Source organism: Mus caroli, unplaced genomic scaffold (assembly GCF_978045245.1).
Source record: "Mus caroli unplaced genomic scaffold, Mus_caroli_1 scaffold_8, whole genome shotgun sequence".
In the NCBI taxonomy this organism is placed as follows: Eukaryota; Metazoa; Chordata; class Mammalia; order Rodentia; family Muridae; genus Mus; species Mus caroli.
In genome coordinates, this window is record NW_028227263.1 from 64014426 (window position 1) to 64034716 (window position 20291).

Below are 20291 nucleotides of genomic sequence, written 5' to 3' on the forward strand. Positions count from 1 at the left end.
ACATGAACTTCAGCATTGCTTTCCTGGAGGTGGCTGATAAAGGATGGACATAAATTATAATTTGTGGGGAAAGCAAACCTTTTTGTCCACTTTTTCTTTACAAATAATTAATGCATCATCACTGAAGTTTATTGTGACGCTTAATGAAATGAAACAAAAGTTATTCACTGTATACCCAATACAGAATGCTAGATAAATGCTGGAGAGATGTGGTCAGAGATAAGGCTGAAGTACAATCCTACTATCAGTTAACAAAGGACATGTAAATAAGAAACTACATAAACCACCAGTGAAAAGTTAGTAGTTATTTTTGAAAAATTCAAGGCTTGTGGCTTTGAAAATAAGAAACAATCATGCAGTAAACCAACTAGAATTGTTGCCGCTGTGGAGACCTAAAAGGAACTGTTCCTGTTTCCACCCTAGCCTAGCCCTAGGGAGCAGCGTTTACTTTTGATTTTCAAGGCATATCTGATTTCTTCCAGCCATTACAGAGTCAGAGAATGAAGTGGATTTAGATACAGCAGTGGAGGAGAACAACTTTGACTTCATCTCTGCACTTGAATCAACAGAACCAAATCCCCTGAAATGCGGTCACCAGTGCAATTATGTGCTGGCCTCCTGCACACTGACAGACAGTCATCTGGAAAGCATAAAACAAACCCAGCGACACTGCGCTCCCAATTGCACAGGAGACTGGGAATTAGCAATGTGTTACATTCTACCCCCTAAGCAGCACACAGTTTTACAAAGCCCTTTCCTACCAGAAACAACTGAGGGAGTCATAATTCATTTCCCTCAATGAAGAGGAAACCAAAGGGAAAGAGAACAGACCACTAAAACCATTCCTTCAAGAGAGGGGCGGAGGGATGGCACCAAAGAGATTTAAGTGGCTGCTTTGAAATCATTCTTCAGATTGAGACAGCAAGCTACTCTAGTCTCAGCTTTTCTAAATGACATAGTTGGGTTTTCCCCCTCTTTTAAAGATTTAATTTTATTTTTTGACTGTCATCCATGCCTCTAGTAATAAAATGTTTGTTTTCCATGTACAGCTGTGGGTTAGGTGAGGGAACTGTTTATAGAAATGACACTGAGGAATTCTGGAGTGTCTGGTAAAACCCGACTCTATCAGCACTCAATGCCATTCATAATAGCACAGCACACGTGCAAACAGGAACCACGTTTCCTCTGGTGAGTACCTGCATAGTACATACTCCTGCCAACCAAGTTCTTTGTTCTTTTCTGCTTTGATGAAAATTTGAAGAAGGCTGCCCCCTTGTGTTCTTTTTGGTGCAGCTGCACCTTACCAGCCAGGTCTGGAAGCATAGACCTTGTTATTTTGGTTTTTTTTTTTGGGCTTTTTTTGGTCCCAGTCAGAGCCACTGTAATGAGACCACTGCTGGGGGGTTTTTGGAGAAGAATCAGGAATTCTGACTGGGACAGCTGTTTTGGATCTCTCTGGAGGCTGAGCCACAAACGACTAGTTTTTATGTACCTAATCAGGGTAAGGACTGCCTTCTTAAAGCTCCAGATACAGCCATTCTTGTCTGTCAAATGTCTGTCTGTGTGACACTGACCTGAAAGAGTCCACACATACAGGGTACACTGCACAGAAGGTACTAAAACAACAGAGCAACCAAATAATAGGACAGCCCATCTAGGAGTGCAGGAGTGCAGCCCATCTAGGAGTGAAGGTGGGAGGCTTCGAGAGAACCCCGACTAATTCAGGGGGAGAGTTCTAAGTACAGCTGTTCTGAATCATGGCCCCTTCCCCTCACGGTTAGCCTGCTGAAGGCCCCCAGCTGGGGTAAGCCGCAGTGTTTCTCTCATCAGTTCCTCTATCAGCTGCTGAGGTGGGATCAGAAGTAGGAATGACCTACAAATAATTTGAAAGACTAAACACACAGAGTGAAAAATCCACTCTAGGGAGCAGTATAGACCCAGACAGTATGGTGAGCATAAAATGAATGTATATGAGCAATGATTAGGTTAGAAAAGTAAGTTGTGGGACCGTGAAAGGCAGCCTGTTTTCTGGTTGGGCTAGGTTCAAACTCCGGAGACCCAACAGATTAATCTGCGAGGGATGGAAGCCCATTTGCCATGCTCCCAGGCAAAGGCTCCTGACATGAGGACTCAACTCCATCATTTTGTGGCCATAAGTCACATAGGCTGTCCAGGCTCCACCCTCACAGTTACCTGACAACAGCCAGGTATGCTCCTCCCCACAGTTACCCTGCAACAGCCAAGTAGCCCAGCCCACCATAAAAGGCCCCTCCTCCCTCTACTGCTTCTCTTGTTTCTTCTCTCACCTCTTGCCTTCCTCCCCCCCCCCCCCCCACGTGGCCTTGGCCACTCTCTGCCTCTTTACTCTTCTCTCTCTCTGCTTTTCTACCTAAGCTGCCCACAAAACTAGCAGCCTGAGCTAGAAAGACTCTTGCCTTCTCCCCCTACCCCTTTTCCTTTCAGCCCCCAGAGCCCCCACCTGTTCTTAGCTTTTCAGGAGTGTCCAGTGACCTCCTGCAATGCCCAAGAGCTAGAACCTGTTGTCCCTGGGCTCCACAAGGCCCAGGGACCCCGGACTGCTCGGTGGCTTCCCATAGTGAGCCGCCTACCCGTGTGCATGGAGAGCCCTGCGTCCACTCGCTCAGAGCCCCGGACCTCTGGCGGGATGAGGGTCATTTCTCCCATCTCCTTCATTTCCCCACGACTGGTGCCCAACAGTAAGTCACAAACGCTTGTGTTTTCAGAATTTAACTTGAGAAATAGGATTTAAAAATATTTCTAAGTGACTAAATGCCAAGAATGATCTAAGACTGAGGAGATGTCAGCAGGAATATACAAAACCTATGAATCTGAGTTTAAAACCTCAGAATCCACATAAAAGCTGGTCATGGTGGCACATGCACCTGTAACTAGCACTGTGTGGGCTGGGGACAGGGGGCTTGCTGGCTACCAGTCCAAGCCCAGGTTCAGTGAGAGACTCAGTGTCAGGCATAAATAAGGAGAGAGAAAGAAAGAACAGGAGACACTATAGCCTCTGGTCTGTGTATATGTGTACTGGATCACCAATCCGATACATGCATGCATACATCCCCCTCGCCCCCTACAAAAGATGGTTTTATATCCTACCTCCTCCAAGTCTCTCCATGTAGAATCTCAAGTCTATAGAAAGGTAGGGATTAGGGAAAGGCTGTGTCAATACAGGAAAAGGGCTCAAGCAAATGCCAGAGTATGAAAAAAATGGAACTACATTAAAGGCCACCCAGGTGCTTAAGAATGAATTCATGCCACTAACACAGCAGGTGGTCTCTCTAGAAGTTAAAAATAAGAGGCCCTGGGCTTCAGGAATAACCAGCAGTAAGACAGGGAAGAGACCACATCTCAGGGATGCTCCTTGAAGGGAGTTTAGGCTGCTGCCGGGTGAGAGAGCTGGCCCAGAAGCCAAGAGAAAGGTCTTACATAAAAGTGGGAAAGGCTTCTTCCCCAAGACTAACACCAGGGCCATGCTGCCTGTTTAAAATCACTGTCCTGGTAATAATGAAGTTAGGAGGCCAGAACAAGGCAAGCAGGGCTCAAGCTGCACACCGGTGTTCTCTAGAAATGCTTCAATATTGAAAAGACTCTGAATCTTACCAAACCAAATGATAACTGCACGCATAAAGGTTATTATCTAGTATATATGCACATCTACACATAGTGTGCTTATGCATATATAAAAGTCTAAGGCATCTCGACTAAGCTGATAGCACATGCAGTAATCACTTACAGAGACCTGGCCTCTCTAGATTCTTATATATACTGAGCTTCATAGAAGAACGTGATCGTGAGTCTGTTCTGCAAACCAAACGAAATGTCTTAACATACACAGATATGAACTAGAAAAGACAAAAAGGGTTTCAAGCTCACTCATATGCAAGGATGAATGTAGGAGTGTAGACCCAAAACAACAACCAGCTGAGACAAGCCAGATTCAAAAGTAACTTCATGGGGCTACCAAGATGGTTAGATGGTTAACAGCACTTCCTGCCCTTCTAGAGCTTGGCCCAGCCCCCACCATGGCAGCTCACAACTGCCTGTTTACTCCAGCTCTAGGGGACCCAATATCCTTTTCTGTCTTTTAAGGGCACTCACACACATACACATAAAGATATAAAGTAAATCTTTTTTTTTTTTTTTTTTTTTTGGTTTTTCGAGACAGGGTTTCTCTGTATACCCCTGGCTGTCCTGGAACTCACTTTGTAGACCAGGCTGGCCTCGAACTCAGAAATCCGCCTGCCTCTGCCTCCCGAGTGCTGGGATTAAAGGCGTGTGCCACCACGCCCGGCTTAAAGTAAATCTTAAAGAGAAATGAATTACTGATATCCTGGTTAGTTTCTGGTCTGCCTGAGAGAAGTTAGAGTTATCTGGGGAGAGGAAACCTCAATTGAGAAAGCGCCCCATCAGACCGGCCTTCTGGCATGTCTACCGGGTATTTTTCTGATTCATAACTGATGTAGGAGGGAGGGCCCAGTACACTGCAGTCAGTGCCACCCCTGGGCTGGTGGTCCCAGCTGTTGAAAGACAGCAGGCTGAGCAAGCATGGGAGAAAGGCAGTAAGCGGACCCCCCGTCCACCGCCTCTGCATCAGCTCCTGCCTCCAGGTTCCTGCCCTGCTTTGAGTTTCTGCTTTGGTGTCCCTAGTGGATGTACTGACTAGTCAGGATATGGGCTAAATTACCCTTCCTTCCTCAAGGTGCATTTGGTCATGGTCTTTTACACAGTAACAAAAACCTAACTGAGACAAATAAAAATGATCAAAATTAAATAAAGAAACTGGCAAAACACACCAGAATAGAAAATACAGCCCAGCAGCAGCACCTATACTGATTTTTTGTTGTTTTGTTTGTTTTTTTCTTTCTGTTGAAAAGTGCTGGAGAATGTGTCAGGGGTCCAGTACAAGCAATTTTGAAAATTTGCAAATAACCAAAGTGGTATTAAAACAGTGGGGAAAGGAGCAGAAAGGTGACTCAAATGTGTTGTGCATCTGGAAAACGTCAATCTGACCAAGTTTACATGATATCTTGCCCACATTCTAGAAGAGTGGAGACCAGCATGTGAGTTATACAGCATAAGATGTCAAAAGGGCAATATAAGAAAGAATACAACTCTCCAATGCACAGTAGTGAGCTAGGGAAGCTAAGGAAGGAAACACAGCGACCCTTACAGCCCTTTGAGGATACGGTACAAAAATAATCACCACGGGCCAACTAGCACTCGACTGTGACCGCTGAGTCCTACCTAACTTGGTAGTCCTCTGCTTCGGGAACTCAAAGGGTGTGCCAAAGGCTTCTAGGACAACTCAGGCTGCCAAAGCCCAAGACCACACTCTTCTGTTGACACTGCAACAGAGGGAAGAGCCAGAGGAGACTCAGAATTTCCCTGCTCAACAACCTTGCCTCTTTCAGTCCAGACACCAGGGGAGGAATACATTAGTTTCAGTGTCCAACTGGAAAATTCCCAATAATCTTACCATGGCTCTGGGATTAGATAATCTTATTTTACTAAAACACACTGGCCAGGCATGATGGTGGATGTAATCTCAGCACTTGAAAGGTGGAGGTAGGAAAATGAAGACTTCAAAGCTTCCTTCAGCTACAAAACATGTTTGAAGTCAGCTTTGGCTACATGACACCCAATCTCAATAAGAGAAAAGAAAAAAGCACGGGCGGTGGTGACGCCTTTAATCCCAACGCTTGGGAGGCAGAGACAGGTGGATTTCTGAGTTCGAGGTCAGCCTGGTCTACAAAGTGAGTTCCAGGACAGCCAGGACTACACAGAGAAATCCAGTTTCAAAAAAGAAAAAAGCAAAACAAAGCTATATAACTGCCTTAATATTCTTCAAGAAGAAATGTTCAGATCAAGAGAGGACTTTGCTCTTACCCACCAACATCTAGTATTTATTTTCATGTTTGTGTGGGATATGCATGGATGTGCTCCCATGTGTGTGAGTACACATGTATGTATGTGCACCGATGTGTGGAAATCAGAAACTGCTCCTTTATTAACTGAAGCAATCTAGTTTAGCTAGCCAGCTTGTTTTGGGGATCCCATCTGTGTAGTCCCTCCGAAGTGCAGGGACTACAGGTGGATGGCATTGCCCACCTGGCTTATGCAGCTTCTGGGGGTCTCACTCTGGTCCTCATGCTGTGAAGCAAGTCACCCCACAGCCCAGTTCTAGTATGTTTATAATGAGGAGCTAAGCCTTCATCTTTTCTACGTTCCCTATGTGCCTAAGAACACGGTAAGCTTTGAAAATGCAGATGATGGCTACTAAGTAGCTTCTGGCTGCTCAGGCTTCCTGCTGTCAAAGCTCAGTCATCTTATGAACTCATCCACTCAATAACACACATGGAGTACACACAGCAGTTAGGCGTTGAGACTCACAAGGCCTAGTTCCTAAGAAGTTTGCTGTTAGCCCTCCTTCTTCGATCCAGCCCATAAGATGTAGTAGGAAGCCGTAGCCTTCCTGCTCACCCACAAAGGAGATTGCCTGTCCTAGTCAAGGGTAAACTGAATGATCTGTCTGTCCCCCTACATAAAACTGGGAAAAGGGAAGTTACTTTTAAAAGAACACCGTATGTTTTCTTCTACAGAAGAACTGCATGTTCTTAACGCCTACTGCTCTTAATATAATCCTGGAGGTACAGATTCTGATGTCCTATGTTCCTGTCAGCTTACAAACATTAATCAATAAGAGTTCCTTTTAAGAAATCGCACTGAAATTTCATGGTCTTTGTTCTTATGAAGATGATTTCTCTTCAGAATGTCATTTTAGAAGTGCATGCTATGCTGGCTTATGTAGTTGTAGGGAACACGTTTCTATCTTTATTTTAAATCTGTCCCCATTTAGACTACAGTTTGCTGACCAGGTATGTGGCTGCTCACAGATGACTCTAGGGCAGTGTCCTCAACCTATGGGTTATGACCCCTTTGAGGGTGAACAACTCTGTCACAGGAGTTGCCTAAGACCGATTGAAAACACGAATTGTTACAGAACCATTCACAACGGTAGCAAACTTACAAAGTAGCAGTGAAAACAAGTTTAGGGTTGGGATCACCACAACCTGAGGAACTGTATTAAGGGTTGTAGCATTAGGAAGGTTGCGAACCACTGCTCTAGGACTACAGGGTCATTACTGTCTGCGTCCTTCTTCCTCGGCTGTGTAAGCTATGGTTCTCTGCCAAGGCACTGCTTCTGAGGCCCAAAGTTCCCATAGCTCTGCTTCCACAGTTAAGCTCCAGCCCAAACCTGGGCTCTGACACCAGTGCTCCTTCCAGGAGCTTCAAGGTTCCTTAGGCTCTGCTCCTCAAATAAGGGGGTTCTTGCTGCAATCTCCAGCTTTCTCTAAGACGACCCCAGAGGGTTGGGGTCCTTGTAACCAGAACTGACTATGACTGAGAGGGAGATCAGAGGACTGCAGCATCAGCAAGCATACCTGACTCCCTTTCTCAGCACTGCTGCAAAACAGCTTTCTAACTGATTTCCCGAGATCAGGGTACTTGTCCCGAGAGTGCCTTGTAAATGGCCCACTTGAAGTGTTTAAACGGACATACTAAGTGTATCGATTTAATGCAGCTCTATGTTTTCTGAACTGTAAAAATCTTTTAACATTTACAGTTAGTAAGTCATACTTTGCTTATGATTTTTACTTTGTAGGTATGATTTTTGGAAGTCTACTAACCAATAATAACATTCCTTATGAAAATAAATGATAATGGCCAAGAGACTCCATTAACATCTATGTTTTGGTATTTTTGAAATAAAATGAGGTTGTCCATCACACTGAACCTCACAGCAGCCTTGCTGGATCCTCATCCCACAGCTGACAAAGTGAGGGACCAGTTAAGCACCTGCCCTGTTACTAAACTGGTTACTCAACCACTCTAGCCACAGAAGCTAAGCTGGACTTTAACCCAGAACATTCCATTTCTAAATCACAGACTTTGCATTTCTCCACTCAGTTCTATGGAAAAACTTGTACGGGACAGAGTCATCAAGGAAAAGAAACCACACTAAAACCTATGAACATGTGTGTGTGTGTGTGTGTGTGTGTGTGTGTGTGCGCGTGCGCGCATGCACATGTGTATATGCATACACATAGGAAACAAATACTATCTAAATAAAAGGCAAAAAGAAAACTGAAGCCGGGCGTGGTGGTGCACGCCTGTAATCCCAGCACTCAGGAGGCAGAGGCAGGCAGGTTTCTGAGTTCGAGGCCAGCCTAGTCTACAAAGTGAGTTCCAGGACAGCCAGGGCTATACAGAGAAACCCTGTCTCAAAAAAACAAAAACAAAAACAAAAACAAACAAACAAAAAAAAAAAACTGAAAGAAATGACATAAGCCCACTTCCCAAAGCTGCGGGTCACTACCAGCATCCATGGCAGTTCCATCTTTTGTAAGTTAAATACCTTGAATTTGCTGTCTTAAAAAAAAAAACAAACAAACCTTGGACACCTCTGTTTCTAAACAATCTGCAGTATTTACATGCTTTAACTTTTACATAGAAATTCTGCAAACTGCATGCTTTCTATTCAGTTGCAAGACTGTCCAAAACTGATAATATAACATCATTCATTTTTACTCATGCACAACATTCCATTTCATAACAATATAATTTGCATTGGTAAGCATTTAACTTGTCGTTCTCTCATGGACGTGAGCACTATTAACATTCTTGTGTGCGTTCTTTAAGAGTCTACTAAACCTTCTCTTTTGAGTGAAAATTGCAGTATCTGGGTATCATGTATCCTTCAAAGCATATCCACAGTTCCACAAATACAACACAAGGTGTTACCAGATTGCAATATTTTTACCCTTCTGATAATTATAAAGGAGCACTCTATTATGATTTTAAAATGCACTTCTGAGTTGCTCCATATCTACTTGTTGACCATGCATCTTCACGTTTTAGATCATAATTGAATCATGCTTCTTCATCTAACATCCAGTTCCTCTAAGCCACACACTCTGTCTTTTCTGAAAGATTAAGCTGTGTAAAGTTTTTATAAAAACTGTCACCACTCAAAACTCATCCTTCTGGTGATCACTCAAAAGTCTCCTTTCTACAAGCTAGCGTCAGGGTGTTATGGAAATACCTCTATTTCAGAAAACATTAAAAACGAAAAAACAAACAAACAAAAAAACCTTAACAGATTTATACCTTCCTGTAAAACTTATCTTTTAAATCCTTAAGATAATGTCAAACTGAATTCAAATGAATGCATCAATTTATGCATTTGAAACTACTGAAAGAAAGATCTGTTTTTATCTAAAGATTATATGTTATGAACTACCAGTGGTATCTTGTCAATATTTACAAGCCATTTACAAATTATTTCCCCATTTTGAAATGAGCTATAAATACTAAGAACCAAGCCTGAACGCCTCACCAGCTGTCTCCTGAACTGGCATTTGCTTGGTCCATTGCTGTCCCTCTCCTACTTCCTCATTGCTGACACTGACTTGCTGGTATCTTACTAATTTAGCTAAATTCCAGGCTCTGAACTTCATAGCCTGGTCAGTGTTGTCTCACCAATTATGTCAAGTAGTAACTATTGGCCTCTCAAGTGTGCCTCTAACAAGTCCTTGGAATGGAACAGACATTGAAGTCTACTCATTGTGTTCATGTTCTGAGTACAAAGACTCATTCTTTAACTACTACATCCAACACACGTGGGCCAAAATTATAGCTGCAGCTCAAGAAACTGCAAGAAGCCTGCAGGCTGAGTTTGCAGGAGGCTGCTCAGGGGCATGGTGGCCTGCTCCCATCCCTGAAGGTGTCAGTAGCATTACCTCCAAGTTTACCCCTAGGAATGCTTCCAGCCATCCCTGTCTTCTGCGATGCTCAGGCCAACCTTCTATTTCCATGTCTGTGTGATGCTTGCTGGGTTTCACATCTCTACTTCTTCTGGGGGGCCTAGTGTTGATCCAGCTTAGTCTAAGAATAGTGTGATAATCTGCTGGCAAGGGCTCGCTGTTATTTCTCCTTCTATTTACTATGATTCAAAATGTCACTCCCTCCCTTCCTTCCTCTCTCACAAGATGCTCCTGTCTTCTGCACACGTGAGAGACCAACACACTTCCCATCACTGGTCACTTGCATTTTCACTGATTCTTGCACCTTTCCCTTCTATAGTCTTTCCCCATGATCTCTCCCATTGACTCAACTATTTTTGACACATTAACCTGCTTTGCTCCTTTAACCGGTAACTTTAAACACTATGTGCTTCATCTTCCCTCAGGATCTGCCCTCTGCTCTTGAAACTTCGTTGAAGAAAGAGTAAAAGATGAAGCTGGTTGTGGTAGTGTATGTACACTTGTAATCCCAGATGAGAGACTAATGTAGGAGGGTCAGAAGTTTCAGGCCAGACTGGGCTACACATAGTGACACTCTCAAAAAACAAAAAAGAACAAGAAAGGAACGTATACACTCTTTGAAGATGGAGTGAGGTCTACTTAAATGCGTTTCTGTTCTCATATAATGCCTAGAGGAGCAACTTTTAGATTAGGAAGCAGTGTAGATCTAACTTTTCAAAAGACCCATGTTCACAGCCAAGTACTTCAGTCAGTGACTATGAGAATTAGTCTACATGATAAGAACTGTATCAAACATACAATAACAATCAAAGCTGAGGTGACAGAGAAGGAGATGTCCCTTTCCTAGGACCTGCTTGGTGGTTTCCAGGGCTGAAGTGACTGAACATGTTCCAATGCCACCTCCAACTACAGTCCAATGTCTGCAAACTGCTGAATTAGGGTACACATAACAACGTAATGGTAAGGCTAGGTGTGCTGGCTACTGCTTTAGTCTCCGCACTGGAGAGGCACAGGCAGGCAGATCTCTGTGAGTTAAAGGCCAGCCTGGTCTACACAGCCACAGAGTGTAATCCTGTCTCAAAGGAAAATGGAAAAAAGCTACATATACAATTACAGGTATTTAGTCAAAGTCATACTAAGATTCAGGGCATACATACTTTAGTTTCAAATACAGTAAATGAAACAACTCCTACAAATAATAGGAAGGGAGGGAGGGAGGACAATTTAACAAGAGGATCTAATAAAAATAATCAGATTAATATGAAGACTTATTCTTTAAAGGCATATGGTAAACTGCAATGTCAAAAATGATGACTCAGTGAGACTGATTAGCAGCAAAGGAAGAAAAGCTAAATATACAGAAACAAAACGGATAAACAGCCACAGATAAAAGCGGCAGTTAAACACAGCAGCCCTCACAATGTGCGTCACGCTATTAGAGATGGGGAGTTAGTTACTTAGTGCCTCTGAGCCTCAGTTCCCCGTCTGGGAAACAGTCCTGGCTCACTGGCAAGTAGTCAGCAAGACAACCACCAGCAAGTACTTGGTAGTTTTTTTTTGCTTAGCTTACGTGAATTTTCAAATTTACGTGTGGAGCTTGTGCCATATTATTAAATGATTTTTAATGTATATGGTCCAGGGGTTTGTACATAAGTAAGCATGTAGTCTATTTATATCTCTAGTTAAGAAAGTTGTTTTTTTAAAAATACTAAATATTTAAAAATATTAAACATGGTTAATTATTAAATATTAACCATATATAACATTAAAATTTAAAGGCAGTTTTGTAATCAAGCACTCAGGTAAGAAGACATGTGTGGAATCAGGACGGAGGAGAGGAGTACACAGCATCCCAGACCCCACAGGCAGACGCGATGATGCACCAGGCACAGCAGCCCTCCCGGTAAGAGAGCTTGCCACACACACACACCCAGCTTCACTTCTACAGCACGGCTACAGAGTACTAGGAACACAGCTAGTACACCTGACGAAGGCGATCTTTCTGCCACTTGGTTTCAAACTATGTAAACGTACATGCCTGGGGGGATTACGTGGCCAACAACCAGACAGTTTGGTTCTGAACAGGAAGAAGACAGAGGTTTCCTATTTAGCATTTTCATGACACTTAGAAAACACTGGTCTGCTGACCTCATTATATAATGAAAGTCTGGACAAAACACTAATGCTAACTCTGACATTCGAGTAAAGGAATATGCAGTGATCAATGGCTGGGCTTCTCTCTAAGATTACAGAGGTAACTCAATACAATTACAAAAATTAAATATAATTCATGGTATTAGCTACACCAGGAAAGCCTCTAATCCTCTCTTCAGAGTCTGAGGACTTATCAGTACAACTCAGTATCATTCCTAGCCTGATAAATAAGAGTCACTGAATCAAAGCGAAGCTGAAATACTGGGCACAGCAACCTTAAAGCAAGGAAGAACAGCCACACCCGGGGTTACCTGTTAGTCTTTATCAGCAAAAGAAAACATAGAGAAATAAGATATAACCATTATATAAAAGGAAAATGTGTAAATCATTACCATCTGCAAATGGAAAATTATGAAAATCAGGTTGTACTACTAAGTATAAGAGACCACTAAAGCTATTAATTTTTTGTTAGTCACAATAAACTCTCTCCAATCAAAATATACATTGCTGATAATATACATTGTAAAAAATTCTCAAGAAATAAATTTAAAGTATTATATGAGTATCACCTAGACCTACGGACGGCAACTGCAGACTGCTGAGATTTTCTTTGAAACAAATCAAGTCGAACTTGCTGGTAAAATCCTTCCAGTGATTCTTCTTTCTAGGTTATTTTACATAAACAGAATGCCCACTCCCCCACCACACACACACACACACACACACACACACACACACACACACACACACACAACTTCATACTGATCACTGCCACTGACTTCCTATTGGCCCAGCACCCAACCGTGGCAGAACTAAATGTGTTCAGAAAAAGGCTAATTAATATTTATTATTTTCCTTATGTTGTAAAGAGAGGAATATCATGTTTCCTTTCAGAATGTGTCCCTGAACTTTTAAAGGCTCAACCATATGGAAGAGATCTACCAGAGTATATGCAAAGGCCAAGGACTTGGAATTCTAATTCAATTTCCCCTCATAGTTTAGTGCAAGCCTGTAGCAAACATTTATTTTTAGAGGTATTTCCAGTGGGGAATTGAACAAAAGACTATTGTGCACTCCACACAGTTCTCTTTGGACCCATCTATACCAACTATACAAACATCAGGTTGGAATTAAATGACTCTAAACTTGAAATCAACTATTTCCAGACTACAAAAATCTTTTCCATATTTATCAGCACATACAAGTTTTGAAGTGAGTTACAGCTGAGTTCAAATGTGAAATCTGCATTTTCAAGTGTTCCAATAAAAGAACTTTGCTGTGGAGTCTGACTACCTAATACTGATTGTTCAAGAATGCTATATAATGTTTTCATTTCCTCTTCCAACAAAACAATTTTGGTCTGCACTGAATGAACCCACTGCTACATGGCTTCTGATGGAAAGCAGACGGCCATCAGCCACAGCATTGGCCACCATTTTCTTATTAAAAAGTATGCCTTTTTCTCTAAGTGAAGAAAGTCAAAAGGAGCTCACAGGCATTCCCTGATCACAATGAATATCTCCATTTTGATTTGTGATGTGTATAAAATGCAAAAGGAAACAAGAAGTTATCTGTGATCAAGAGTGTAGTAGTTTTAAAGCACTGACCACAAATCCTAAATAGGCCCCTCATTAAAAGTGAGGCTTTTGTTTTTGTTTTTTAAAAAAAAAAACACTAAAAAACAAATATATAATAGTTCTTCTTAGAATATGGGCCGCGATTCACTTCTAACGCACAGGAGGCGGTGTCATGAAACTTACGGCTACGGAAGGCATGCTGGGACTCTCTCATGGAGAGAACTTAACGAGAGGAATGATATATTCAAGCATAGTGCTAGAGATCCCATTCTGCAAGTGTTGGCAGCCTTGATTTTAGGCCCATGGTGAAGCGAACAGGACAGTGGAGGCAGAGACAGGGTGCTGCTCTCCTCATGGTATGAAGAAAGGGATAAAGGTGTCAGAGAGGGCTGGGGAGATAGCTCAGTGGTTAAGAGCACTGACTGTTCTTCCAGAGGTCCTGAGTTCAATTCCCAGCAACCACATGGTGGCTTACAACCATCTGTAATGGAATCTGATGCCCTCTTCTGGTGTGTCTGAAGACAGCTACAGTGTACTCACACACATTAAATAAATAAATAAATAAATTTTAAAAAAAAGGTGTCAGAGCAAGATAGTGCCTTTAAAGACACATCCTGGTGACCCACGGTCTCTCTTCAAGTGTCTACTAATTCCTCAAATAGCACTACCAACAGGAGAAAACACCTAACAAGTGAACCTATTGAGATGATTTATATTCAAAGTGTAACAAGCCACTCACCTATAAAGCCTGTTTGCCCATCAAGGCCAAGGGGTGGCATCAGTCTCCAGCACATGGGCTGAAAGGCTCTTCCTACAACTCTACCCCCAGGCTTTGAGCTCCCTCAGCAGACATACCATCCACATCAAGCAAATGCACAAACTGCAGATGCATTAAAAAAAAAAAAAAGCCACCTTTATTTGAAGCCACTGGGCCTCATGGTTTATAATGCAGCAAATGTAATTGGAACATGCATGTTATTCTACCCGATTCAGCTAGCCTAATTTTTCATTTCAAACTATAAACAATGAAAACTGTGGATACACCCGGTTTTAGTCAATGTAGCCTAGCAAGCCTTCACTGTCCTTAGGTACCAGCTAGCCTTCTGTGCTACCTACCTTCTAAGATGAAAGCTCGGTCTCCTCCACGCCTCCACCCTTGTTAGCTTTGAACAGCTGCTTTTATTAAACGCCCTGCCTTAGGAACTTGGGACTGCTAACATACGCTGTACGGTTATAATCAATGAGCCAGTGGAATTTGTCTGAAGAGGTTGTTCTACGTTGTGAGGCTGCAAATCAGTCATGGCATTCTGATGGACTCATTCAAACGGGTCATCAGGCCCAAGAGATCAAATTTACTGCTTCGTGTAATGAATACCAGGAGAGAAAATGTCCTAATTACTGAAATAAAGTTTATCTTTAAGAACCATAGACCTGAGAAATTAGAGGCTTCGAAGGAACTTGGATATAGTATTGCTCTTTTTCAACCATGGAGATACCGGTAATCCAGGTAAAAAGGACAGAAGTAGGCAGATCTCTGGGAGTATAAGGCTAGCCTGGACTACAGAGTAAACTCCAGGATAGCCAGAGATACACAGTAAAACCTGGTCTTATAAAACCTAAAGGAAAAAAAAAAAACCTAAAACAAACAAAACAAAACCTTGCGTGATATAAATATGAAGAATTTTAAACTGACTGAGTTTTGACTTGGAATATCAGTCTGCTGTAATACAACAGGAACGTCAAGTTCAACTTTGTAGGTATTTTAAAGTTTTGTTAGTGTTTGATCGTTAGTACAACAAAATGTACTTTGCATATCACTAGTTAATGTCCTGTGCTTCAAGTTTTGGCTAAATGATACATATAATAAATGAATCATAGATAACAATCTTGGAAAACAAGTAGAGCTGTTCTGTTTCTACTACAAGAAACAGACTTGTCAGTAATGTTAGTAACTGTGGCAGTTGGTTCCAATCATCTGAAAATCTTTAGGCCCAGCCAGGTTGCAGGCCTGGCTAGAAGCCAATCTAACTAGTTTGTGGGACTATGGGCAGAATCGTGGTGCCTTTGTTCTTGCTGGTTACCCAGGGAGCTCAGTGATACTTGGAAACAATTACTGTCTGTCTCAATTTAGAGGGAAAATCAAAGAGGCTAGCCTGGCTCTAATTCCTCCAGTGTTACACTTATAGACCTTTTGGGGGATGATATGTGACGAAACATAACTTTAACAAAGGGGACTCAGGAATTGTTAGGCAACAAGAGATGAGGGGTGGGGATGGCTTGGCTGACCCTATAAGTCCAACCTCTGAAAACCATTCATAGCCCAAATATCCCTACACTCAATCCTGGCCTCCCTTGTAGTTACCAGGGCATATGACAGATTAAAGAAACAAGACTACATACACACGTCACCAACAAGGTCCTTTTATACACAAATAAAAAAATAAACCTTGCTAGCAGGCTGGATGGTTCATCTGTTTAAGTGGCTCTCGAAATGTCTTGGAGGTTTAATAAAGCATACCCTGGGCTGAATTTCCAGAGACTCTCACATCATGAGGGTTCTGACCCAATGATCAGTTTCACTATTGGGAAGTAGAATTCTGGAAGGTGGGGCCTGGTTGGAGATGGGCCCCTATGGCAGTGACCATGGAGTTCTACCTTCCTGTCGTGACTTACGCTTCTTCCCATCTGTAAGGCACTCTGCTCTACTCTCAGGCTGCCCTAACTTCACACCACATGCTCCTGCCACCATGATGCTCTGTCTCACCACAGAACCAGAGCCAAATAGTCAAGGACTGTGGACTGAGATCTAAGCAGCTAAATACAACCTTAAGGCATACAGGGAAATACCTGGCATTCCCACTCCATGTATTCTGCCTTAAAGGAACATGTCCCTCCGGCAGAATCATACATAGGTAAATGACAAACAATGTTCACTCACTTTTACCCGCTTTCCACCTCCACAACCTTTAGAAGAGGGAGGTATATGTCTATTTTCCTCAAGAAGAAATGAAATGTTCTACCTAGAGTAGTTCTTCCCACAGCAGAGGGCAGAACCCTGGCTCCCTTGAGAGATGGATGAAAAAGAGATGGTTTCAGCCCTTCTAAGAACATGTAACCACAGACGTGGACAGTATCTAGAAACCCCGAAGAAAACCACAAACCACTGCCTGCCATGCTCCTACCAGCTGTACTGGAGAAGACAACACACCGAGCCTTAGGCAAGGCAGCCTCAAAAAGGTCGCCCATGCTGTCCACATCACAGAGTGGCTTTCTTTCCCTGGACATGTGCTGAGCTCCTCTAGGTTACAGGGCCATTTAAGACACAAAGGGGTCCAAGCCATAGTAACCCCAAGGAGGGCGTAGGAGCAGAGACAGGGCGTTCCCATACTCCTGCAGTTCTAATGAAGTTGGCTATGGCTGCTCACAAAGCTAGATCAATCGCCAGCTAAATCAGAAGCTCAGTGGCATTTTCCAAATAGAAGCAAAATCGGGAATAGGGAAGGTAGCAATTCTACTAATTCCATGTCAAAACAATTATGAACTTAAAAAATAGATATATCTCAGCAGGAGCATGACAAAATGTTTTGGCAAATTTCTTGGATCAGGGCCCACAAAATTCAGGCAAACCAGTAGCTATTCTAGACCAATATCCTTTATTTAATGAGACTTTCTCATCTACGCAGTTATTGAATGAGCAGCTCTACAGCTGTCAAGGACGCTATGGCTCAGAACTGAAGCACACAGTGGGACAGAGCACCCCATGTCCCTGTTCTGATGAAGAACTTGTCTCAAGAGCAGCACTAAGGGGCAGGAATCAGGCAAGGGAAAAGGCACAACACTGACAGGACAATTAGTATCTATCAATTATTGTTAGAGAAGCAATTCTCAACAGGAAGAAGCATTTGAGGTGGGGTGAGGAGAAAAGAAATAAGTTTAAACAGTCCTTCATGTCAAAACAGTTTCCAAAAATTAGAATTAAACCTGTAGAACAAGAAGCATTTGGTCATCTACACTGACTTTATATGAGTAAGAATTCTTTTTTTTTTTTTTTTGCTTCTAAACAAATGGAACCCCCACTTAAGATAGGGCGTCACAGTTTACTTAAACAGCACCTACAGGTTTGAACTAGATCTCCATGTTACTGACTCACAAGCTGGTGACTCAATTATACTAAGTTAAAGACTGCAGAAAAAAAAATTATAACTATGAAAAAAGGCAGGTCATTCTCTTTAAAAATGTCACTAAGCACCCCATGCCATGTTGGACAGCCTTCCCAGCAGCACCCTACCCAGCACGTTTCCTGGGGGGACTTCCTCCAGATCTTCCAGCTCCCTTCCCATCAGAAGGTACAGGTTCTCCAGAGTACAGCACGCCATGTGGGGCACAGGAGGGAGGTCCTCTAGTGGAGCTGAGAAGCCTAGTGGAACCTGCCAGGGAAAACAATGGAAACCGTGAGGAAGTAGGTAAGGCTCTATAGCGCCCTCAAGTGAGGAAGCAGGCGAGGCACTACAGCACCCTCAAGGGTTTACTGAGCAGCAAGACCTTTGCCTCTTCCCTAAATGCTCGAAGCTGAAATGGTAGTTTCAATGGGTTATGATAAGAAACGAGTCGTATTTGATTCTGAAATATGAAAATCTCTCAAATGTTTAAAATGTGTCTGAATCCCCACCTATAAGCTTTGAAGCTAAGAAATTCTCCTGTATCCTGGTAGCTCCCATTTTATTGGTCCAGAGTCCATTGCTAATAGGTCTGAGCATTATGCCATACACCAGTTCTCACACCGATACCATGCTTCTATTTCAACATTCATTATTACCATTATAGTGTAAAATTAGTGGGATCTTCTGATAAAGTTCTGGAAGCATTCAGTAAGAACTGTGCTACTGCCTTGAAACACATGAAAAAAAAACATTAAAAATGCCACGACAAAGCTGAGCATCTGCTAAGTAGCTATACCACGTTGTTAATCTGAAAGGGAACGTATGTTGAAATACTAGGAAAGAGAGCATACATGCAGAAAAATATACACAAGAACGGTAGATTTATGAGCCTCCTTATTTGATTTACTCATTCTTAAGGAGACACTGTCATGAATGACCATACAGGACCTGAAGACTGAAAGAAAACTAACACATGATCATCTCATCAGATGTTGACAAAAATCCAACATCCCTTCATGATAAAGGCCTTGAAGAAATGAGGGATACAAGGCACATTCCTAAGGGCAATATACAGCAAGCTGATGGCCAATATTAAATGATGAGAAACTTAAAGCAATTTCACTAAAATCAAGGACAAGACAAGGCTGTGCACTCTCTCCATATGTAGTCAATATAGCACTTGAGGTTCTAGCCAGAGTAATAAGACAACTAAAGGAGACCATGGGGATACAAATTGGAAAGGAAGAAGTCAAAGGATTGCTATTCGCAGATGATAGCTTACATTAGCAACCTCAAAAATTCTACCAGAGAACTTCTATAGCTGATAAACACTTTCAACAAAGTGGCTGGATACAAGATTAATTTAAAAAAAATCAATAGCCCTCTTATATACAAAAGTTAAATGGGCAGAGAAAGAAATTAGGAAAACAACACCCTTCACAATAGCCACAAATAATATAAAATACCTTGTTGCAACTGTAACCAAGCAAGTGAGAGATCTGTATGACAGAATGTTAAGTACCTGGAGAAGGAAATGGAAGATATGAGACGTTGGAAAGATCTCCCATACTCACAGATCGTAGGGTGAATATAATGAAAATGGCCATCTTACCAAAAGCAATCCACAGATTCAATGCAATCCCCATCAAAATTCTAACACAACTCTTTACAGACCTTGAAAGAACAATTCTCAACTTCATATGGAAAAATAGAACCCAGGATAGCTAAAACAAACCTGCACAATAAAAGAACCTCTGGAGTTATCACCATCTTGATCTCAAGCTGTACTATAGAGCAACAGTGATAAAAACTGCATGTAAAAATAGACAGGTTGATCAATGGAATGGCATCAAAACCCATATGTAAATCCACACACCTATGAACACCTGATTTTTGACAAAGAAGCCAAAATTATACAATGGAAAAAAGAAAGCATCTTCAACAAATGTTGCTAATCTAACTGGATGTCAGCGTGTAGAAGAATGCAAATAGATTTTTATCTATCACCCTGCACAATACTCAAGTTCAAGTGGATCAAAGACCTTAACATAGAAGAGAAAGTGGGGAAGAGCCTTGAATGCATTGGCACAGGAAACAGCAGAACAGCAATAGCATAGGCACTAAAATAGACGATTAATAAACAGGATCTCATGAAACTGAAAAGCTTCTGTAAGACAAAGGACACTGTCAATAGAACAAAACGTCAGCCTACAGACTAGGAAAAGATCTTTATCAACCCTATACCTGACAGAGGCCTAGAATCTAAAATACATAAAGAACTTAAGAAGTTAGACATCAAAACCCCCAAATAATCCAATTTAAAAATGAGGTACAGATCTAAACAGAAAACTCTCAACAAAAGAATCTCAAATGGATGAAAAGCACCTAAAGAAATGTTCAACACCCTTAGCCATCAGAGAAATAAGATAAAAAACACAAGTTATAGCTCATGCTGGAGAGAATGTGAAGCAAGGGGAATACCCCTCCATTGATGGTGGGAGTGCAAACTTACAGGTGTTTTGGAAATCAATATGGTTGTTTCCCAG

General features: G+C 42.1%; 1 protein-coding gene across 1 annotated transcript in view; it reads right to left on the bottom strand.

The window, feature by feature from the left end:
- Efl1 (elongation factor like GTPase 1) overlaps positions 1 to 20291 on the bottom strand; it is a 132947-nt gene that overhangs the window by 59717 nt on the left and 52939 nt on the right. The window contains exon 15 of the mRNA XM_021166823.3: positions 17874 to 18012. Coding sequence (XP_021022482.1) covers positions 17874 to 18012 — 139 coding nt within the window. The remainder of the gene's footprint in view (positions 1 to 17873; positions 18013 to 20291) is intronic.